Genomic DNA, 23468 nt, shown 5'->3' on the forward strand with positions numbered 1-23468 from the left:
AGCATAACGATGATTCAGGTAAAATTCCAGAGGTGGCTGGAACAGCACAGGCCCCAGGAGGACAGGGGGGATATCGAATTCCTCCCTGTTGAAGGGGAGGGAGTGAGTCCTGCTGGGAGCAGCAGGGGCGTCAGGCTCCTGGGGCAGGCGGAGAACGGGGGCTGGACCCAGAGGACATACATGGAGGGGGGTCGGCAGTGAGACCCCGGGGATGGGGCCCGCAGGCTGGCTCGTCGGGCAGCAGAGCCAACCGTGCCCGGCAGAAGGGAGACAGAACCTAAATAGCTGGCCAGCCTCTCGTGCTTTTCATCTTTGACTTGAGGTCAATTAGGTGTTTTCCTGAAGACATGTTTTCTGGAAGTAGCAAGTCTTTCAGCCTCATTTGTTCTTTTGGCGTTGCTTAATTCAACATTTAATTGGGTGCTTCTATTAAGTGAGCTTGTATGCCGCTATGCTGCTCACCGTAAGGTTGTCTTTGTGAGGCCGTTCCATGCCTGTGTCTGCCCAGCAGTGACAGCGCCTCCACCCCTGGGTGCTCGCTCTGCGCTGGGCTCGGTCCTGCACCCTGAGCACATCCACGTGGTCTATCCTCCCCACACTCTGCAGTGGGAGCCCCAGGCCAGAGCTCAGCTCACCTGTCCAGGGTCAGGGAGAGTTGGTGGTGGAACCAGGCTTGAATCCAGGGTTCCTGTGTCAGAAAAACCATTTCTGGGTGTTAGGATATTTTCTTTCTTCTTTGTGCTTAATTTTTTTAAAAAGCATGTTGTTATGAAACCAGGAAAGTGATGATTTTTGCGAAGGAAGCTGGACAGAGCCATTTAGCAGGTGCTGAGGTGCCGGCAGCGGGGCGCGGGGGGGACGCAGCCGGCTTCCCTCCCTTCTTTTTTCCGTGAGCTTGGTCATGCTCCGTGTGTCAGGGACCTCGCGTGCCCCAGGCTTCGAGGGTGAAGAGGAATCCACCCTTGAGGACGGTGTGGCCTGAGCCGTCTGTGCGGAAGACACGAGAGCCTTGCTCAGCTTCTAAGCGGAGGCCTGGTCTCGGCCTCTTCCCTCTGGCTGAGCAGCTGTGAGTCTGGGGGCCTTGTGTGTTTCAGGAGCCGCGGGGCCCGCACTGAGCACAGGAGAAGGTGACGTCCCTGCCGGCCCGGGAGCCTGGCTGTGGGGCAGCCTCGCAGTGCCCGGTGTGGCTCTGCCGTGCGTCCAGGTCCAGCTGCTGCAGGTAAGAGCCCGTGAGCTGTCCTGCCCCGTCCTGCATCCCTCCTGTCCGTCACTCCCCACGCATTCCCCGTGTCCAGCTCCCCTGCAACCTGCCCTCTGCACTCCATCCTGCTCCTGCCTGAGGTCCTGTGGCCGCACCGCAGACAACTGGCAGTGCGTCTGGCTCCTTGTGCTGCCGGGTCCCAGGACTTGGCTTCTGTCCTCACGGGGCCGGGTGAAGGCAGCGTGCTCATCCTGTGCCAGGATGCACCCGGAGGAGGTGGCCTGTGTGGAAATGGTGCTGAGCTTGTTTCTCTCTTATTTTCTCTGCCGCACTGAGGCCCTCAGGGCAGGTCTGGCCACCTCTTGGGCTGCGCCTGGGCCATTGGGGACCTGCAGCTGCGGCTGCTCCCACCTCCGTGGCTCTGGGGACATTGTCACCTTCAGCCTCGCTTTCCAGGGGCTGGAAGATGATTTGGAAGGGTTTTGGGAGAGAAGAGGTTTAAACGCTGAGGATGTATGGCTCTGACCCAGCCTCTTTGAGCACCTCTGTGTACTCGGCTCTTGGGCCGCGGGGCCATGCAGCTGGGCCTTGAGCTGGGCTTGGGGGAGGGCTCCGGTCACTGCTGGGCCTCAGGCCGCCCCTGGAAGGCGGGTGCGCTGGTTCTGCTGCGTCTCAAGGTAGCGGGACTCCTCGGGCCAAGGTGACTGAGCCGTGTGCGGTTGCCTTCCCAGGATGACCCCTCAGGGCACATGGTCTTCCCGTTGGCGCCCGGCCCGCAGCCTCCTGTCTCCCAACCCCTGCTTGCTGTCATGCCTGTCTACGTCCTCCAGGTCTGGATGCCTCTTTGCTCTTTGGGTTTGTTGAGACTCGTGAAGCTTCCGGCTTCCAGAGGTGTCTCCCTGAGGTGGCCTTGCATGGGACTCGCTGGGTGGGTTGCCAGTGTGTTTTTCCACTTTGTGGAAGAGGTGGCTAAGGGATCGAGACATAAAAGGTGGAGCGTACAGCTGGGATTCACTCGTCATGGTAGATGGGGTGGAATTTAATACGGTCTTCAAGGGTCATACATTTAGAATTGTGGAAGTTGGGCGGGCCAGATTTTAGCCTGTGGGGAAATAGGCTGAGTATGAGTGGCAGTAGACAATTGAGATTTGGGTATAAAATAATGATGTAGCTTCTCCAATTTCAAACGTGTATGTAAGAAACAAACAGTAATTTTGGTTTTCTTATATTCGAATTGGGCTGTTCGACATTTTCCGTAATGTTAGAAGTGAATGTTGAACGGAGCACGGGGTGGGGGTGAACTGGAGGGCGTGCGGTCACAGCGTCTGGACGGCCTCACGGCTGTCCCCTCCATCCGTCGGGCGGTCCTCATCTCAGGGTCGTGTACAAGTGAGCAGGGGGTCGCTGTTCCCTGGTGGCAGGCTGGGTGGTGGTGGTGCGGCCACGTGGCTGGAGCCCGTCTGCACTGATGCCGTGGACGGCAGCTTGTGACCGTGACTGGGAGCGGGGGGCGCTCCCAGAGCGAGTGGGGAGGGTCAAAGTTCGGGAAGGACAGTCTCATCTCTGAGGAAACGCAGAGCAGAGGACTGAGTTCACCTTTGCTTAGTGCTTAGTTTTGTTGATACTAAAATGTTTTCCTTCAAGGAATATATGCTTAAAATAGGGGGAAAACGAGCGTTTTCAACTAAGGGAGGCCAGGGGCGCGTGTGGGCCTGCGCTGTGCTGCGGTTGCCGAGCTCACCACTGTGCTTGGTTTCGCAGGAGGTGCTCCCTGCAGCTGGAGGGGCCACTGGGCCCGAGGACACGTGGAGCTCGGGCAGCACGGTCGGCCTGTGGGCCCTGCAGTGAAACCAGCTCTGCCTGGGCCGAGGGCGCCACTTGGAAGGCTGGCCTCGTTCTTCAGAGACTTCGGGTACATTTTCGCAAGTGTTTTTCTTACGTTTATCAGGGAGCTGTTTGGGGCCGTACCATCCTCTCAGGGCAGAGCGTGCCTTTTCCCCGCTCGGCTGTGCACGCAGCCTGCATCCGCCTGGGCTTGCTGCGTGCCTAGGGAAGAGGACGGAGCCTCCGCGGTGGCCTCTGACGGGCTTCAGCACTGGGCGCAGCGTCTGGCTGAGAGCGAACAGGCTGTCCCCGCCCTCGGTGGGGGTTGCGGTTGAGCTGGGGTGGCACCGGGTCTAGTGGCCCAGGTGGCCTGGTGTCAGGGGAACGTGACGGGTGACGAGGCCCCCGGGCCGTGTCGCAGCCCCTGCACAGACCAAATATGGAGTTAAACCTTTAAAGTGATGAATTTGAGTTCTGTATTTGGGTAGTAACATCTAATGGCAATTGGACAGCGGTTTGTACAGCCACGTTTTGAGCACGGAGGTGTGTGCATTGTTGAGGGTGACCGTGTGTTTTCACGGAGCGAGGTCTGTCCTGCAGAAGGAGACAAGTCAGTGGGCCGGACACGGGCTCTCAGAAACGGTGTTTTGCCTTGTGCCTTTCGAAGTGTTTTTGTTCAGATGCTGTTTTGATTCTCAGGCTTGGGAATCATCCCAACTCTGCCCATTCTGTTTGTTTGTCTCTCTTGAGTTTTTGGGCTTCTGGTTCTGATTTCTACCGTGACTCCTCTGTGTCCTGCATGGGGGAGGGGGTGTTTCCATCTCTAGATGGTGCTCCCCGAAGCCCCGGGTCATCCAGTGGCCCCTCCACGAGGAGCCAGGCCCGGCGGCCTCCTGTCCTGCGGGAGGGGAGTCCGGGCCGTGCGGCTGGACCTCTGTCCCGCACACCCCCAGTGGGTGTCCCCCTGAGGTGCTCAGGACTTCCGTTTCCTGGGCACTGAGGTCCCTGCTGGCATTGGGCCCAACTCCTCATGTGAGTGAATGAATTAAAAGTTTTTGTACAGCTGCACGTGGAAAGTTGACATTTTTCCTTTGATCCGTAGTAATAACCCACCGTCCAGCTTGCTGATTCCCCGTCCTGTCTTTCTTTGTATTGGGACTGACCCCACACTCACCTCGGGGTGCAACTGGGGTTCCAGTTTTATTTTACACTCCTCTGATCGTTAAAATAAGCAGAGATTTGTTCTAATGAAAGAGCAAGCACTGACAGGAATGCTGGGAGCAGAAGAGGGGGTGGGCACGGCCTGGCCCTGTCCTGGGAAGGGCTGAGCGACGACAGCCCTGAAGCCAGGCTCAGCGTCCCGAGCTCGGGGACAGAGGGTGTCCTTCGGCTGCGTGGGCTCCAGACAGTGCCCCCCCGCCCCCGCAAAGTGCACAGGTAGCCTCTTGGTTCAGCATCTTCAGGCCGTAGCGCCCTGCCCTCCCCTCCACATGGGCACGCACCCTCGCCGGCAAGCGCTCCTGACCTCAGGCAGCAGCAGCTCCAGAGTGTGTGCGCGTCCTCGGCTGACTGGCAGAGGCCAGGGTCAGCCTCTCTGGGGGTCCGGCTGGGAAGAAACCATACCCTGTTTCCATGGGCACGAGGGAAGGTTCTCCTGGGCTCCTTAGGAAGGTCCAGATGCTGGTTCTGGGGTGCCATCCAGCGCCGTTTCACTCCTCAGTAGCCAGTGGGCGAGGAAGCAGAGTGCCAGGAGGCCGGTCCCGAGGAGGTCCCCCAGCCCCGTGAGGTAGGGGATGCAGTGGTCATCCGGGTCCAGGGCCCGGTTCCACGTCAGCCGAACCGTCGCTTCCGCCAGGTACAGCAGGATCGTCACCTGTCACGAGGTGAGCAGACACAAGGTGATGATGGCCGAGGAGAAAGCCCGTGTCACCAAGAAACCAGCAGATCGCAAGAGCGGACACCACGGTGGACACATCCACCCCAGGCCCTCCCTGGGCTCCTCTCAGGTGTGCTGCGCAGCTCGGAGGCCGCGCACCGCCTCGGAGACTCAGACGGACTTCCCGGAGGCCCGCCCGGGGCAGCTCCGGACAGCTGGCCCTTCGTGGAGGCACCTCAAGCCCTGGTCAGGTCCCAGGTTCCCGCAGCCACTGCTCTGGACAGTCTCCCAGGCTCCCCAGCCTGTCCTTCAGGGTCACGGACACGCTGACGCCACCCTCATGGGAGTGCCCACCGGAGCCCACCATTACCCTGCAGAGGCCCCAGCCCTCCCAGCTAGAGTCTCGGAAAACGGCCTGACTGAAGTCCACACGTGCCTGTAGCAGTGCGTCTTAATCACGCCCTTGGGCTTGGATGGACTGACTGGACTTCAGAAGGTGGGGACTGTGTCTTGCGTGTCCAGGGACCTCTCCCAGGATGGGACCCCAGGGGCCATCGTTACCTGGACCAGGCCCGCCAGCAGGTAGAGCCCCACGAAGGTTTTGTCGTTTGGGACTGACTGGCCTTCCACCAGGTAGATGATGGAGAAGAAGATCAGGTGGCCTGGAACCACCAGGAAGAGCAGGACGCGGGCCGACGTGGAGTTGATTTCTGGAAGAAACAGAGCAGAGGAGGCAGCGTGAGCTGCTGGCAGTGAGGCGCCCACGGCCCCTCATCCTGCTGCCTGTGCTTATGGAGCAGCTGCGTGTGCAGCGTGTCTAGCGACGGGGATGAGGCCTGTCATTCCCTTGGGAGCTGACGTCATAGGGAAGAGAGAAAAACCAGCATCAAGTAGCAGAAACAAAAGTCATTTCTAAACCTGACGGGTACTAGGCGGAAGGCTGACCGGGCTCAAGTGGTGGGGAGTGGCGGTGGGACGCCGAGGCCCCGGGTGGAGGAAGGAGGACGTGCAGGGCTTCGGGGCGCCGAAGGCTCTGGCGTGGGCAGCCCCTCCCTCACGCAGGACCTGGGGACGCCTGTCAGCACACTCTCCTCAGTGTCTGTGCTCATGGGTTTGAGACGCTGCGCGAAATGGGATTTCACAGTTTACAACCGCCCTGAAACCATCCGTGGGGACACGACAGCTTCTCAGGCAGAAATGAGGAACTGCAGTGAGAAGTCCGTCTCCGTTTTCTTCTGAGTTAACCATAAAGCGTTTCATCAGCTAAAGAAAGAAAAGGAGGACAAATCAAACGTAACTACGAAGTCTACCGTAAGATAACTTGTAGCAAGAGGGTGAGGACGCACAAGAGCAACAGAACGTTCATGGTGAAAATTCAGATGAGGGCTAACTTGAAAAAGATGAATTTTTTTAAAAACTTACAAAGGCAAGAGCAAAATAGTTATTACTATTGGCAGCCGGCATTAAAACTCAAGAAAATCTACAGAAAGACTAAACAGCGAGAATTCAGTAAAATATCTGCTGCTACAGACTGAATACCTGCTTTCCCCCCAAATCCATAAGTTGTGACCTGACCCCCAATGATGGTGTCAGGAGGTGGTCAGGTGCCCCCATGAGTGAAGGGCCCCCGAAGACCTCCCTCACCCCCTTCTTCCCTGTCTGTGGATCAGGAGGCTGGGCCTCACCAGTGCTGGTGCCCTGACCTTGGATGTCCAGCCTCCAGAGCTGTGAGAAACGTGTTGTTTATAAGCCCCCAGTCTGTGACTCTACGACAGGTGCACGCTGAAATACATGCAGTACAGGGTAAAGAGCCTTTCTATATACAGATGACAAGTCAGAAAATATACGGGGACTCCCCACTTTAGACAAGGTGAGGCAGACACACTTCCTGTCCCTCTCACCACTCATCCAACAGCCCTGGACGTCATATGAAACGAACATAAGATTCTGCAAGGTGGAGGGACGAGGCGGGCTGGCCAGGGCTCCGCGGCCCAGGGAGCAGCACGAGGTGAGGTCCCTGAGCTGCTGCCTTGCATCCCAGACCAGATGCTGGGGAGTCAGAACGCGAACGGTCAGTGGCCCTGGAAGACAACTCGGCACGAGCCCTCCCCGTCCTGTCCTGGCCCTGGAGGTGAGAGGCTGGAGTTTGGGGGGGGTAGCCAGGCCCCCTCCCTCCTGGCCAGGCGGGGGCAGAGGAATAGGACTTGAAAAGTAACAAAAGACACGACACGGCATTGGGTCCCCAGTTCTCAGAACAGACTCTGTGGTCCTTCCTCAACCTTCAGGCCCAGCAGGACCAGCGCCTGCCCCTCGGGGCCTCGCCCCAGCCCCCCGCCCCCGCTTGTCCTCAGCGGGGATGCCTCCCGCCAGCCTTTCCGAGGCCCTTCTGCGCACAGCACGACTTGGAATCCCGTGTGCGTCTGCTCTGCTGGAGCGTGTCTGTCCCCAGGGGTAGGATCGGCTCCTCCATCTCTCACAGTACCTGGAGATGGTCGGTGTGCCTCTGGCTGAGCAAACGGACCGGTGAAGGCCACGTTGGCACGTCGGGGCTGGGCTGAGGGGTCTGCTGCCACAGACACCAGATTCTTAAAGAAACGGCCACGTGGCCTCTGGAAGACCCCAGACCCACCTGAGCTGCAGAACGTGGAGCGGGGGTTAGGCCAGCGTTTTTTCATCCAGAGGGGCAGGACCCCAGGTGTGCTCCACAGGTGCAGGTACGTGGAGATCCGGCTGGTCTGAATGGCCACCAGGTTGCCACCAACACCTGCAAAGAGAAAGAATCTGGTTTCTCCTTTTTTATACCAGTCTCTGAGTTCTATCCCTTATTTTAAGTCCAGCTCCTCCAGGAAGCCTTCCTTGACTGGTTCAGCCCTTGATTTCTTTTCTTTCCCTCCCACTTGCCCACAGATCTCGTGTCTGGCACCAGGTATCAAGGTAATAGCTGCATCACCTTGACAGCTGGCAGCTCTTAAGGAGAAGGAGGTGTGATGGGGGAGGGAGGGAGGGAAGTGGGTGGGGAGGTCTCAGGAAGCCACTCAAGGAAGGAACTTTTCACCTCAAGGCGGGAAGGAGAGGAAAGAGGGCCGAGAGTGAGGGGAGGGAGGGTTGTGTGGCAGCCGAGCTGGGGCTCATTGGCGGGGGGGGGGGGGGGGGGGCTCTTGGCGTCCTGTGGAGCTGACCGTGGCCAGCTCTGCTGGGGCCCCAGGCCCCAGTGACAAAGGCCCCTCGGAGCCCCTCCAGGCAGAGAGCGGGGCCTGCCCCTGGCAACTGTCCCCTTTAGAGGGCGGTTGGGTGGCCCACTGCCTCATCCCTATGGAGGATGACCCCTAACTGGGCCAGATGTGCCCCAGCTGCTCCAGAGGATGCAAAGAATGGCCATGGGCAGAGGGTGACTGCAGATCTATTTTGCTTAGCCCACGATGATTTATAAAAACAAAAAGGAAAAAATAAATTGGCGGCCTTTCCACATTAGGCCCTAATCCAGGTTCCTGTCTCCCTGGGGCTCCGTTCCCGCCAGCCCGCAACCGGCCAGCCACCACGCGGGTCGCCCAGGAGCCCGCCCTGCACTGCTCCCCACCGCCCACCTCGCCTCCCTGCGCAAGTCATTCGCGGTGCTCACTCAGCCCCTACAGACACCGAGCAGAGGACCCCAGGGGACTCTCTAGGCCTGTGGCCTCTGGGCCAGCTGCTGCTGTCCTTGTCAGTGGCCGGCCTGGCACTGGGAGAGGCCCTGTGGACTCGGCTGGGTGCAGGCCTGGCACGTACAGGACACTGTGCAGATGGCCTGGGCAGTGGGTTGTCACACTCGTTCCTCTCCGACCAGCCGGCCCCACTTACAGAGCCTTACCAGAAACTAGACACAAGCGGGGCTAAATGCCCAGAGTTAAGCCTGGAAGGTGAACCAGTGGAGGGTCCGGAGGAGACCCAGGGGATGGAGGAGATTGAGGCAAGCTGATTCCTGCCCACCCCACCGTGAACCAGTGTTGTCACGCCTTGCGTTTTAAGGAGAAGACAGGAATCCTGGTTTCTCTGTGTAAATACTTGAGTTTTAAGTGTCATCAGTGAGTCTAAGTTAAAATGAAAGGAAAGCCACGAGAGGCCCACACCCCGGTTCTGAAGCCACACTTGGCCCCAGGTGCCAGCAGATCCCGGGTTAAAGCCTTCAAGGCTCTGGGATCAGCTCTGGTCCTGGGGGCCCGTGAGGGCAGGTGTGATCTGCAGGAGCGGGGGCTACAGCAGCCTCCCGGGGCCGGGCCCGGACCTCCGAGATAGCTGCTCTTCTGGCCCCACCACCCAGAAGCCAGGTGACGGGACCCAGTACCTACCACAAATGATGGGGGCAAATACGGCCATGCCTCGGAACTGCTGCTTGGAGATGGTCTTGTTCAAGATGAGCCCCCCGAAACTGCGGGGGGGCGGGGAGATGGCAAACGATTAGAGTGGACGCTGGCCAGCCCTCACCACGCAGACCGCCGTGTCAGCCTGTCACCCGCCCAAAACATCCGGGGTGGCCAAGCTGGTCTCCCGTGTCCCCTGATGCCGCACGTGGCTCCCACCTCTGCTCTGAGTCTCGGCTGTTGCAGAAGGCCCCACCAGACCCTTTCCGAGGCCACTTAGCTCGCTGGGCCCTGCCCCGTGACAGCCCTGAGGTGCGCTCAGCAGGAAGAGGGGCCCATGTGACGTCTCCCACCCCTGCTCCCCGAAGCTGCTCAGCACCTGGCCCCACCAACCCTGCGGTTCAGTGAAGGCCTGGAGTCCACGAGCTTCTGGAAGCAAAGATATCTCGGCCACAGCCTCCGCTCCCCGAGTCACTCAGGGGAGCACATGGGAAAGAGCTGGGGTGGCCCCCGTCAGGGTCCACAAGCAGAAAGGGCCCCCAAGGATGAGGCTGGAGGGCCCAGGGTCCCGGAGCACTGATCCTTCAGCCCTGTAGGTCTCACCAGTGGCTGGGCTGCGGGAATGGCCTTCACAGAGCTGTGGCCGTGAGGCCAGCTCAGCGGGGCCAGGCCAGCGCAGCGGGGGAGCGGGGCCGTGGCGGGTGCTCGTCTCCTGTGAACAGGGCTGCCCCTCACAATACACCAGGTCCAGGGTTCTTGGGGGAAATGAGGAGCGAAGAGCGTGGTGGAGGCGCCCGAGGCCACGGCTCACCCCACCCGGATCCCAAGGCATCGCCGCCCACGCACCTGCTGACGAGCATCGCCAGGACGATGGGGAACCACCCGAACTTCAAGATCTTCACGACGGGCGGGTTCTGCTTGGCGATGAGGATGCACAGGGGGGTCAGGGCCGTGAAGCCGATGCAGACCAGCGGCGTCAGATAGCGACTGTCTGGGGGGAAGAGAGGGGGCGCGTGGGCCGTGGGGCTGGAGCTCAGGGTGGGGCTCAGGGTGGGCCCAGGTGGGGCCCAGGCGGCGGAGGTGACAGGTGTGTGGGGACTCAGGGCCCCAGAGGCCTGAGGAACAGCTCCCGTCCCCTGCACCTCCCGTCATGCGGCTGAGGGGCTCCTGTCCACCTCGATCCCCGCCGCACCTGCCTTTGCTTGGCTGATGCCCCTGCGGTTCTCCCGACACACGTGCCCTCCTCGGCCTGCTCTCAGCCTGGCCTTGCTATTCACGGCTCCGTTTACGGGGTCGTGACCGTGGCCAGTGCTGCGCTCGGCACTTCGTGTACCCAACTCTCCTGCTCTCACCGACCCGCTCGGACGGCCTGGGAGGAGGTGGCCGAGCAGGACACGTCCGTGGGCAGCAATGCTGGCCCTGCTCTTGCTGAGGCCACCCCAGGGGGGGGACCCTTCGGCACCCACGTTCTCACAGGGGCTCATGTCCCTGTGTCACCTGCTCCAGGCGGTAGGAGCCACGAGGACGGACCTTAGCCTGGATCAGCCCTCAGGAACCTGGGCCCCTGCTGGAGTCCAACGCACGGGGCACGTGTGGCCACTCACCCGCCCGCCTCTTACCCGCACACATGGTGACTCACCAGCCTTGTGGAGAAGCGCCCGCCAACCCCGGCCACGCCCAGAGCGGAGGCCCCCCACCCAGCGCGCGGGCCTGGCCTGGGGCCCCTGCCCTTTTCCGCAGGAAACATGTGTGCCATCCTTGTGCCCTGAGCGTCCTGGGCAAGAGATGGGCCCAGAGCCTCGGGAGGTATCTGCTGGCCTGGACGCGGCAGCTGGGAGCGTCACCGCTCAGGGCCGTAGCCTCCCAGCCGCTGTGGCCGTCTCCCTGGTGACAGCATAGGTGCAGTGGCCGCAGGCTCACCCTCGTCAGCGAGGACCCACCTGACTGCTGCCCAGCCGGGACCCCCGAGATAACCCAGTGTCTCACTGCAGGGATGGGTGACCCAACAGGACTTGACATCCAGGGTGTGTGTGGAGGCATGGGGCTGGGTGCAAAAGGGAGGAGGGTCCGGGGAGGCCAGTAACTCAAAATTACTTTGCAAATCAGATTCCATAACTAGTCCGTGCACAAATCTTTGAAATTCAGAGTGTTTGAAGAATAAAATTAGGGCATCTTACTGTTAGATCTTCACCTCCACTTCGTGAACTTCCAGCATCTTCCCAAACCATCCCTTCCTGTTGCTGCAGGCCTTTCCTGGATGGCTGGAGCTCACGGAGCTGTGCCACCCTCACTGGGAGCGTTTCCTGGGCCACTTCTGTTGCCCACATGTAAAAACCGGCAATTCCTTAAACCTCTGGGTCCACGGGCCCACCATGCCCCACGCTTAAGCTTCATTGCTGTCCACTCCATCCATGAAGCCGTGCCCGCACTCAGAACTGACATCTGCTAGATCTGGACAGGCGTGCAGCCATCCTGGGGGGGGCCACACCAGGTGGGAGGCCACAGACGGGACACTTGGAGCAGGTGCTCAGCTGTGCAAATGCAGTGAGGGAGCCGCCGGCAAGGGTGCGAGCCAAGCTGTGTCCCCAGGCGGACCTGGGCGACGTCGGGGTGGGGGTGGGGGCGGTGGCGGTGGCCACAAGGTCTTGTTCCCAGAACGTGTGCAAACGCCCCGTCGGCGGCTGACCACGTCACAGGCCACCTTCTGAGGAGCCTGGCTTCTGCCTCCTTGGCTGTGATACTCCTGCCTGGAGTCACCTCTCGGGCAGCTGGTGTGTGTCCAGCGTGAACTGTGCCCCCCGCGAGGAGGTGCTGAAGCACCCAGACCAACCTCTGTCAGAGGTGGGCACTGACAACCTGTACATCTGCTGCCCGGAGACACTTGTCCCCATGGTGCACTGGAAAAGCCGGTGGCACCTGGGGGACGACCCCCATCTGCCCAGTGACCCCAGGCCTCGCCTATGAAAGGACAGACCCCAGCCTCGGGCCCTACCTCTGTGTTTGTGGAAGAAGCTGCTGACGAAAGCCAGGATGGACAAGGTGATGAGGTCTCCCAGGCTGGCCGCGATGGGCGTCGCAATGTTGTCCGGGTTGACCCCGAGCTTTCGAGCGCCGATCACTATGCAGACCATCAACGTCCCTGCAGGGGGAGGGGACAGGTGGCCGGTGAGCGGGTGGCAGGGCCGCCCAGGAGCTCGCTGCACCCACGGAGCCGCCCGCTCTTGGGGGTCCCTCCCTGCACTGGGGTGCAAGGCTTGGACTCTGCCCTGTGTCTCGCGGGCTTGACGCTGTGGAGCAGCCCAAGCACCCTGATGACTCCCTGAACCGTCGGGGAGACACAGGCAGGTGGTGCCTGGGCTCCCAACCTTGGGAACTACAGGTGTGATGCTCACAGCCCTCCTGGCAGGAAGATGGACCCCAAACTGCTCTGAGCAGCAGGAGCCCCGGGCGGGGGGCAGGGGCAACTGGCCCATGAGTGGTTTCCAAGGGGCAGAGCCTGCGGGGAAGACGGCAGGGTGGGGTCTGGGACAGTGTGGGGCAGCAGTGCAGGTGGTCCCTGGAGGGAGGGAGGGAGGGAGGGAGGGAGGGAAGGGGCGGCACACAGAAGGCAGCACGGCACTGGGGGCCTGAGGGGCTGCCAGGGCCCAGCACGTGGCCGCGAGTGCAGGGCGACGTCCCTGCTGGACCTGAGAGGCCCTTCCTCGTGGCCGCTACGCCTCCCAGGACCTGCTTCTGTTCTGACTCGGTTCTGAGGCCACTGTGACGTGCTTCCACCCCCATGCCACACTGCCGGGGACAAAATCCAACAGCATCTTGTGTGGCCTTTAAGAAGACACTTTGCATCTTGGCCACGGCTGCTTTAACACTGGACTCAGCGTTCTGTAACTCTGAAAGTAATCACGGTCATCACGTTGGTACCATCGAATGCTGCTGGCCACAATCTGTGCTGTTTTGTGACCAGGTCCCAGCAACTTTATTCTTTCGCAATGTCATTTGTAAGTGAATTGACACTGCCTGGCTGAGCCGGTGGTCTGGTGACAATCCCACAGGGATGCGTAGAGGACACCACCAGTTTGAGATCACTTATTACAAACCACCAGCACCACCGCCTGGCTTTATGGCTCAGACAGGCCAAGGTCATGCTGTGACCCACCAGCCACGCTTCCCGAGTCCCCCTCCTCTTGGGACAATCCCGGCTATGTCCTTGCCACTGAGGTGCACCCCATCTGAGGCCTCAGTCTTCTCATCTGTAAAACAGGAGCTAGGATGGCCCCCGGGAGCGGCACCGCCTTCTGGAGACTTGGTGTCTCCTAGGCTCTGTTCTCTCAGAAGGTTCAGCCCTTCCTTGGCCCAGACGTGCAGGCATGCAGCAGGTCTGTGAATCTGCTCCTGGGCTTCCGCGCTCTGGCCCTGCCCCGACCTGGGCTCCTGCATGGGGATGCAGCCGCCTGGTAGGAACCACAGCCACCGAATAACCAGCTGCATCCTGCTGGGGGTCAGGCGAGTGAACAGTTGACTTGACAAGGCTGCCCCTCTTCCTGGACCTGCGTGCCCTTTGCACGATACACACAGACACGGCCCAGAGAGAACCAGTGTGACCACTGTCCATTCAGAAAACCTGGGAGCTGACTGGTGCCTGGGTTAAGTGTGGAAAGAACCACGGGCTCTGCACTCACACCACTTGCTTGTTGGTGGAGGAGCGGACAGTACACAAGTGAACAAGCGTGTGAAGCAAACAGCGTGACTGCGAGCGAGTCAGGGGAGCCTGCGAGACTGGAGTTACGCGTGTGCTCGCGCACCGAGGGATCACCCTGAACTAGGATGGGCCCCGCAGCGTTGGGCCCCCAGCGTGTCCCGGGCTCTGGAACAGAAGCTGGCACATAGGCTCGGGGAGTGCTGAGTGGTGAACAGATGCGCAGCCGCTGGGCTCCCTGTTGATGCGCGTGAGCTCCCCCCGGGGCCTGAGGCAGCGTGGCAGGAGCAGGGTGGGGACAGCAGATGGTAGAAGAGGACACGCAGGCCCCTCTCAGAGGAGCTCCCGTCGTGCAGGGAGCTGAGACATAAAGTAAGGGACAAGGGAGCTTCAGATATTCGCAAGGGCTCCAAAAGGAGCGTGAAGCGTGGTGGCCTCCGGCGGGGGAAGGGGCGCAGGACCTGCCTTGCCGCAGGCCCCGCCCAGGCCCTCCCGGTGGCCAGTCACAGACAGACGTGTCTCCGCCCCAGCAGAGGGCAGGGACCCCCTCACCGCCCTCCAGGTCAAGGTGGGTGTGAAGACCCAGCGGTGCCCCGACCCGCGCAGGACCCCGAGGGCTGCTCACCCAGGGCGCAGGCCGCCAGGAAGGCAGTGATGACGCTGCTGGCGCACAGCACCTCCGCCTCCGCCGCGTCCAGCTCCTGCCCTGACGCCGCGCCCAGGAGCAGGGCCGCCACGGCGGCCAGGAGCCCCATGACGGCGGCCTGCACCTGCGGGCAGGAACCAGACGTTAGGCAGGTCTGCTGACCTCGCCCGAATGCAACAACGCCAACACCCCCTCCAGCCCGATCCCTGCGGGAACCGCTGCCCCGCCCCGTCCTTCCCCGTCATCTTGCGTAGGGTCCTCGGTCAAGGGCCCCCCGTGTTTCCTCACAGCCCCTCTAACTGGTTTGGACAAAAGTGCTGTGATCTCCAGCAGCACAGACAGTGCCCCTGCCCCCCCGGAAACGCCCAGGACCCCCGGGAGACACCAGAGCTGTCGGAGCTGAGGCCCCAGCGCACACGCAAGGCCAGTCAGCCTCCGCAGACGAGAACACGCCCCAGCTCACACACGGAATTCCACTCAGGGTCCCCAGATTTTTCCTGGTACCTGACAACTCATTTTAAATTTAACTTTCACAAAAATGAGCAGATGCGCAAGAATAGCCATAACAACTTTGAGAAAGAAAATGGGAATTTTGGCATTTTCATTATGAATATGTATTTTAAAGCTATAGTATTAAAACTGGGTGGCTTGGCAGAGAAATAGACAAATAGGTCAGCAGGACAGAACGGGGTCCAGGAATTGAACCGTGAATATGTGAAAATTTTAAATGTAATGTATGAAAATTTAATCATGAATATATGAAAGTTTACTATGCTAAAGGTGGCATTTCAAATCAGGATGGAATACATAAGGTAAGAGAAACCGGATATTTGCTTGGAAAAATAAAATAGATTCTGACTTTATACCGTTCACACACATATACCTAAACATAAAAACATAAAGTGTGAAACGGATGAAAGTATTGAATAATGTGTTTCAGATTTTGGATTAGGGAAGGCCTCCTACTAAAGATGAAACATATAAAATCTATAAAGAAAAATACAGGTAAGATTTACAAAGTCCAAGCATGACTTCTGTGTGATAAAAGACACCACTAAACAAAGGCAGGGATAGCCTTGGAGAAAGTATTTCCGTCTTACATAACTTAAAAGATTAGTATCCAGAATAATGAGTCCATTATACCAAATCAACAATAGCCATCACGATAATAAAAAGATAACGTGATAGAACAATGCATAAGGGAGATGACAGGTAATCCACAGAAAGGAAATACAAACGGCTAAGAAACACACAAAAGATGATCAAATCCCTAGTAATCAGGAAAACTTAATCCCCATTGCAAGGTTAGGATTAGGGTTATTTGTAACCAGGGCTGGTCCTCCTCTATTAAACAGTAAGTGCTGTTTGATTTTCTTGGCACTGGGGTCTCTCTCTGCTCATCGGGTAAATGGATGGATGGGGTATACTTCTTACCTGTCGGATGAAGTAAAGTTAAAACTCAAAGGTCGACAGTACAAAGTACACATGGACAAACAAGCGGGACGATGGTTGTCTTACACACTGATGGTGGTAAAACTGATACAGGAATTCTGGGAGGAAATTTGTCTAAGTTATCTAAATACCTGATGATCTAGCATTTTCCCAGGGAAACGTGCACATGTGGACAAAGCAGCACATAATCACGATGGTGACTGGAGCTGCTCTGTACAGAGTGACGTCCGTTCGTTAAGTCACTATTAAGAGAAAAGTGCTATTTACAAAGTTACACGTACAGTATAGTATGTTTTATGCATAGAAACATGGGAACTCGTGTGGTCTGTGTCTGTGGGCACATTCATGTGTCTGCAAACACAGAAAGGGTTTAGAAGAGTCCTTCCCATGCTGGTGAGCTTATGAGGAACTAATAATTGAAGTTTTTTTTTTTTTTTTAAATAAATACATTTATTTATTTATTTTTGGCTGAGTTGGGTCTTCGTTGCTGCGCGCTAGAGCACAGGCTCAGTAGTTGTGACACACGGGCTTAGCTGCTCCGCGGCGTGTGGGATCTTCCCGGACCAGGGCTCGAACCGGTATCCCCTGCCCTGGCAAGCAGATTCTTTAACCACTGCGCCACCGGGGAAGTCCCATTTCAATTATTAATACTAGTGCTGGTATTGCACCAAGGAATCAGATATTTTGTAATCCTTTCAGAAAACATCTAGAGTCTTAAACTGTTCCTACCTTGTGAACTTGTAGGAAGTTCTCTTAAGAAACCTACGCAAAAGGAGAACGCTCTCACTGCAGTATAACTTATCGAGTAGGAGCCTGTAACTGCAGGTGCCCCGCAGGGCGACGGGTCTGTGAGCGGACGGGCCGAGCTCGGCAGGTCTGCACAGGCCCCGCAGAGCCAGCCCCTGGCTGCCCTTCCCTCTTACCCGTGAGGTCCTGGCTCACGTACCACTCTTGGGTACATTGTCGTGATAGAATACACTGAAGTTACTTTAAAAGTTTAAGCATGGAACTTACTGCACCCTTTATGCTTTGATGTTAAGCTTTTTTAAAAATGGAGGAGACCAACTGCATCCACGCTGTGACAGGACCACGTGCCAGGCCAGGGCCTGCCCACAGCAGGGCCTAATCAACACTGGTTGAGGAGGATTCGGTAGGAAAAGAAACGCAAAACCAGTGACTGTTGCCAAGGCGTTTACCACCCGCCCCTGCAGACCCTCTGCCGGGGCCTCATGAGAGCTTTAACCTCCAGGGGCTTCAGCCACAGGCTGTAGTCCCGGCCCCTGTGAAGCACCTCGGTGGACGAGGCAGACGTCTCAACACAAAACTGCGTCCAGGACGGCCTGACAGCGCCCGCAAGGCCCGGAGAGGCAGCCAGTGCCAGGCTGGAGCCGGGTCTGAGGAGAGTCCCCACCGGGTGATGGGGAGGGGAAAGGACATCCCAGGAGGGGAGGGGGCCGGGCCCACCCCTGGACAAGGGGGCCAGCAAAGGGGCTCCAGGGGGAGGAGGCCCCATGAGCTCGAGGGTTAGAAAAGGCCAGGCAGGGGCCGTGCAGAAGCGCAGTGGAGCCCAGGTGCCTGGATGGGGAGGCCAGGGCAGCGGGGCTGGGCTCCAGGCGGCCCAGGGGAGGGTCCTCAGAGTGGCCGGATGTAAGGGTGAGGAACACAGGCAGGCTGAGGGCTGTTGGGTTTCTAGCTGGGTCAGACGGGAGTGTCGCTCACTGGGCACGCGAATCCCACCCGATGAGCCACACAGCAGCCCATCTTACAGATGAGGCCCCTGAGCTGGGCCACCCCAGAGTGAGCTTCCAGCCCAAAGCAGACGGAGTCTGGGACTTCAAAGAGGGGTGTAAGGAGGGCAGGCGACGGGGCCGGATCTGGGGACACTGCTCTGGAGATGCCCAGCGGAGAGGTGCAAACGGACTCCGGAGCCCAGGTGAGAAGTCAAGGCCCCTCCTGAATCTGTGTGTCCTGCCCAGGGCAGCCTGCTGGTCAGTGACGGTCTCGCCTGCACGCCAGTGTGACCTGGGCCCAGTTCTCGGTGTGGCCACAGCCTGCCCCGGCCAGAGGAGCCCAGGAGGCTCTGGATACAAACGCTTCCGTACAGATCCAGGCCCAGCCTACTGCTGCCTCGGGCTTCCTGGCTCCGTGAGACACCCCCCTCCGCCCCGCGGCCCCACAGTTAGGAGGAGACACAAGTTTGCAACGCACATGAAGCATAAGGGACAAAGGCGAGGGTCACCTGGATGAGGGCGAGGTTACTGCTGATGACTCGGTGCTGCTCCCGGGGGCCATCGATCTGTCCAGTGTTGGCCTAGGATGGAAAGAAGGGCAAAGGGTGAGTCGGGCGGCAGCGCCGAAGCCAGGCCCACCCTTCTTGGAGAGGGTCTCAGGACAGGCCAACAAATGCCCCCTCACTGCTGCCAGAGCCAACTGTCCTGCCAGCTTCCAAAACGGTGACTCGGGGCTGGAGAGGTGGGGACACAGGCCCAGCTCTTTCCCTCACAGGTGTGCGATCACACATACACGTGCACACGCGGGCACGCGTGTCACCGAGAACCTCAGCCGTTGACCATCCGGCCAGTCCATGAGGGGTGCCGGGCTCCCCCCACCCTGCCATCCCTCCTCCCTGCCCACGAGTCGCAGCTCACGTGACCAGCAGCCACTCACCCACCTTGGCAAAGTGTCCTGCTTAAGGAACGTACGTAAGGCCCTCTTCTCTTGGGATAAAAAGGCGAGATCGGAAGTGCAGCTTTTTCCTTTAAAAGGGGTAGCTGCTCCTAACGTCACAGCCTTTGCCAGCAAAATTCAGGATGTAGGTAAGAAAAGGTTCCAAAGCAAATGTACTTTCTCGGCTCCTGTTGCACTGAGCTCACTACGTTACTGAACTCAGAGGAGACACATAATTCTCTTTCTTACTTTATGTTTTGGCTGCGCCGTGTGGCTTGCAGGACCTTCGTTTCCTGACCAGGGATCGAACCCAGGCTCCCTGCAGTGGAAGTGTGGAGTCCCAACCACTGGACGGCCAGGGAAGCCCCCAGAATTACTTTTCTTTGTACAAGTAAGGGGAGGCTTCTTGTCTTTGGGCACCTGGGACACATCAGGTCACCACTGTGGAACCCCAGTCAGCTCTGGCTTCATCCAGGTGGCCTGACACCTGCCTCGGGTGTCCTCCCAGGAAGTGGGGCGCAGGTGGAGCAGAGCCGCGAGGGACCCACCGAGGCCACACCTGCTCCGCCTGCCCCCCGCCCCCCTGGGCCCCCTGCGGCCCAGAGATGCCGGTGCCCGTGTGTTGGTTCCTGTCAGTCAACCAATTGCAATGTATCAAGGTAGTCAGAGGGCTGGTGCTGGCCCACGACCCCCAGTACGAATCAGAAAGGGAGTCCTTCCTCAAGAAGCCTCACTTCCACCGCTGGGAAGCGTGTACAACACGTGCACACGTCTAGAACCCGTACAACCCACGAAGCGGCATGGAGGTGCCTCCTGGCGCCAGAGGCCCGAGACCAAGTCCAGGCTGAGCAGGAGAGGGAGCAGAGGAGAGGGTGCCTGGAGATCCCACAGGGACAACGGCGGGGAGAGCCGGGGGGAAGCAGCTGCGGCTGTCAGGGAATTAGGCCAGGGGACGGCAGCGGGGCTGACGGGCACTGGATTCCCGTCCAGACACCGGGGAGCGTGGGTTTCGGATGAGTTACCCCGTGGAGGCTGAAATCGGCCAGGATGGTGGCGGGAACTGGTGTGCAGATGAAGACCCTCAGAGGGTCCATTATCCAGGCCGTGAAGGAGGGAAGGAACAGGGCCGGCCAGGAGGGTGAACCTCGGGCAGGGGCCCTCAGGCATGGGGGGTCAGGTCTCCATCAAGATACAGGGACATTTCTTTCCCCTAGAACGACGGTCCTGGAGAGGTCAGGCTAGGAGCTAGAGGCACAAGGCCAGCCCTGGCACAGGCTGGGGCCTTTCAAGACTCCAAGGCAAAGGAGTGGGAAGCTGGAGCGTCTCTAGACCGACCCAGATTCAGCTCAGCAGAAGCAGCCCGCAGGCCCTTCCTAAGTGTGCGTTTGGATCACACTCAAACATCTTCAGCCTCTCTTAATCTCACGAGCCCTTACAGCTGCATCAACACACCTCCCTGCCCTGCGGTTCTGGCTGCAGCTCGGCCACTCGGCCTCTCCTTCAGCGACAGGCCCAGCTGTGGGAACCACCCCTCCTCCCGTCCCTCAGGTGAGGACGACTTCCTGCCGCTACCCGGCCTGGGGAGCCTTGCCACCCACAAGCTTGCCGGTGGACCCCTCCTTAATTCTGCTCAGCTCCTGACCCTGCACCTGCTGTTTGCTGCCAGGTCCTGACTTGCCCAGCGAGTTCGAGCTTCACAAGGTCATCTGGCCCATTCACAACAAAAAATACTTACTGGATTAACAAAGAGGACTGACCCTTGCTGTCCTCCTCCTCCCTCAAACTGGAGGGTAGGGAAAGACAACCTTCTAACCTTTTATTTCTAAATAAATGTAGACTTTTTCTGGCAAGAGTTCCAAAGTCAGCGCAGAGTTTCCCAAATACCTGTCGCCCAGTTTCTACTGACCGTAACACCTTATAGCAGGGGTCCCCAGCCCCCGGGCCGCACAGCACGAGGTGAGCGGCGGGCCACCGAGCAAAGCTTCATCTGCCACTCCCCGTCGCTCACACTACCACCTGAGCCATCCCTCCCTACCCCCAGCCGTGGAAAAATTGTCTTCCGCGAAACCGGTCCCTGGTGCCAAAAAGGCTGGGGACCACTGTGTTACAGAACCACAGGACAGTCATCAAACTAAGACGTTAACACTGGCTCAACACCACCAACTAGGTGACAGGATGTATTTGCACATCCCGGCTTTCCCACCACTGTCCTTTCTCTGTTCCAGGAAGTAAGTCCGGATCCCCCACTGGCTCCTTGGTCTCCTCCAGGCAGTGATGGGTTCTCACCTTCCCTCGTCTTTCTCACCTTGACACTTCAAGGAGCGCTGCTCAGGCATTCTGCAGAAGGTCCCTCAACGTGGGCTTGTCTGGTGCCTCCACACGACTAAACTGAGGGTGCGGGTTCGGAGGGAAGAGGCTGCCGAGGGGAGGTGCCTTCTCCGCGTGCGGAATCCGAGGCGAGCGACACCACGCGGCTGATCACAGGCGCCCTGACCTCGGCTGAGGTGCGTCTGCCGGGATTCTGCCCTGCAGACTCGCTGTTTTCCCTTCCCCGCACGCTATCAGCTAGAAGCCCCTCATCAGGTCGGCCCCGCGCTCCAGGGGAGGGGATTAAGCGGCTGCTCCTTCGATCTGGAAGCAGATCGAAGCTTTGGGGACACTTTCTGCAACTACCAGAGCGATTCACAATTCCTGGGAGAGATATCTGAGGCTATGCACACATCCTGTTTCTCCTGCAAGTTCCACCTGGTGCTACTGCAGTGTCAGCGCCTCTAGGTCCTCTTACGGATGGAGCCAGGAAACGTACGTGTATGCACCCTAACCCTGCTGTGCACACACGCAAATTTAGTTTCGTCTCCCTCTGTACGTCCTAAACAAACGTGAGTTTACAAGGATATCTCTGACTCCAGTCCAGCATCACAGGGCTCATCATGGCAGCGAGCAGACAACCTTCAGACACACAATGGAAACAAGAAGAGGCTTCTACAGTATCACACAAATTCAGAGGAAATCCTTGGGCATAGAGAGCAGGCGAGTTAGGTGGACAGAGGACCCACGCCCAGAAATGACGGCAGGACACGTTTCCTGCCCAGGAAGGAGGCCCCGGGGACAACGGGCACCTCGGACAGGTGGCGACTTGGCTTCAACAAAGGCGCCTCTCCTCTCGCCCGACCGGCTTGTGCCGACGATGGGATGCTTGGCTAGGCAGAAGCAGCGAGGGTGTGTGCTGGGGTCACAAGCAGGGAAGTGTCCAGAGTGGCCACAGTAAGAGGGACACAGACCGGTGAGACCAGTGAGCGGCTTGTACCTCCAGGGAACACACTGTGCTGCCCCCCAGCCATCAGGGGGTCACCTGCTCTACAGAAGGAGATCCACAGACTAGGAGCAAACCCAAATAGAGGATGCTCGAGTGACCAAGAGTCCCTGTCTCCTGAAGGCCACAGTCATGACAGACTCAGCAGACTCCACAAACGGAGGCAAAAGCCTAAGGAAACAATCAAACAGAAGCCGAGTAAGACTCTAGGACAGCTAAACCAGGGGGTGGCAGAGTCCTGCCTTCGCACAGGGAGAGACCGTCTGGGGTTCTAGAAAGCACAGACTCGGTCTCTGAATGTAAAGTAAAACACGGAGACAAGCAGGACTCCTCACAATGACCTCAGGAGCACAGAGCTTGAGAGCAAGATTAAGAGGAAACGAGTGAAATGAAAAATCAAGCGCAGGTGTTTTCCCAGAATGAAGCACAACCAGACAGAGATGGAAAAAGGCAGATCCAGAAGCTGCATGTGGATGCGTTAAAGTTGGAGAGAGGGCGGGAATGTGAATGCGTATCAGAATATAAGAGATCACAAAAAACAGGATTTTCATAGAGCTGAAGACAGACATACGTCCTTAGATTGAAAAATCTAACACGTACATAAGGTAAGGAAAAACGGCCCATGCCAGAAATGCCGCGGTGAAATTTCAGAACATGGATGATAAAAAAAAATGCAAAAGAAGTTCAGATAGGGGGACTTCCCTGGCCGTCCAGTGGTTAGGACTCTGCATGTGCACTGCAGGGGGCGCGGGTTCGATCCCTGGTTGGGGAACTAAGATCCTGCAAGCCGCACGACACGCAGCCCCCCGCCAAAAAAAAGTTCAGACAGGAAGATAAAATCAACAGACTACCTACAAGAAACGAGACTCAAAGAGACACGAAGCCACCATTAGCAACACTGGGTACAGAGGACACGGCAAGCCTGTCTCAGTTGAGGGAACATACCTGTGAACACTGCCTCGCTATCCGGCCAGGCTGGGGTCAGCTGTGAGGATAAAGGCCCCGTCACACTTGGGAGTCCAGACAGTTCACCTGCCAAGACCCTCCCCTGAAGCAGGTCCTGGACGACACATGCAAACCAAACGAAAGATACATTTAAAAGGAAGCTGGTGGGGAGTGACATCAGCCAGAGGGCGGACAGGGAAGCCCAGCCCGTGCTCCTTGGAGGAAACACAGGATGAACCACGCAGACGGAGCACAGCAGCTCTGTGGGAGGGTTAGAAGCCAGGCCAGGCGGGGCAGCAGCCGAGGAGAAGCCTCACCCACGATGGGAGGAAAGGATGCTGTCGCCCTTGCCCCTCCCCCGGCACAGCCCCGAGGAGACAGGAGGCAGCCGTCCAGCCCCTGGGCCTCCCTTGGGACACAGGGAAAGAATGGACTTGTCTGTGACCTTCTGGCTGGTCTAGGGGCTCCCAAGAGATGGGCTTCTCTCTCACCCGACTCACAGATCAGACCAGAA

At 58.5% G+C, this 23468-nt stretch overlaps 2 protein-coding genes across 3 annotated transcripts in view; one reads left to right on the top strand and one right to left on the bottom strand.

The window, feature by feature from the left end:
- ZXDC (ZXD family zinc finger C) overlaps window positions 1-4091 on the top strand; it is a gene marked incomplete at its 5' end in the record, with an annotated part of 28535 nt that extends 24444 nt beyond the window's left edge. For both annotated transcript variants that reach the window (XM_082664498.1, XM_082664497.1), the window contains 3 exons: window positions 1095-1219; window positions 1933-2031; window positions 2963-4091. In XM_082664498.1, the coding sequence (XP_082520624.1) occupies window positions 1095-1219; window positions 1933-2031; window positions 2963-3049 (311 nt within the window). In that variant the 3' untranslated portion in view covers window positions 3050-4091. The remainder of the gene's footprint in view (window positions 1-1094; window positions 1220-1932; window positions 2032-2962) is intronic.
- Window positions 4092-4688: 597 nt separating this feature from the next.
- Window positions 4689-23468, bottom strand: part of SLC41A3 (solute carrier family 41 member 3) — a gene marked incomplete at its 3' end in the record, with an annotated part of 68229 nt that continues 49449 nt past the window's right edge. Inside the window, exons 4-11 of the mRNA XM_082662781.1 lie at window positions 18269-18340; window positions 14557-14701; window positions 12231-12377; window positions 10085-10229; window positions 9227-9306; window positions 7531-7665; window positions 5463-5611; window positions 4689-4898 (exon numbers count right to left, since the gene is read on the bottom strand). Of these exons, the coding sequence (XP_082518907.1) occupies window positions 4689-4898; window positions 5463-5611; window positions 7531-7665; window positions 9227-9306; window positions 10085-10229; window positions 12231-12377; window positions 14557-14701; window positions 18269-18340 (1083 nt within the window). The remainder of the gene's footprint in view (window positions 4899-5462; window positions 5612-7530; window positions 7666-9226; window positions 9307-10084; window positions 10230-12230; window positions 12378-14556; window positions 14702-18268; window positions 18341-23468) is intronic.

Source organism: Grampus griseus (genome assembly GCF_964374135.1).
Source record: "Grampus griseus genome assembly, chromosome: 10".
NCBI classification, from domain to species: domain Eukaryota; kingdom Metazoa; phylum Chordata; class Mammalia; order Artiodactyla; family Delphinidae; genus Grampus; species Grampus griseus.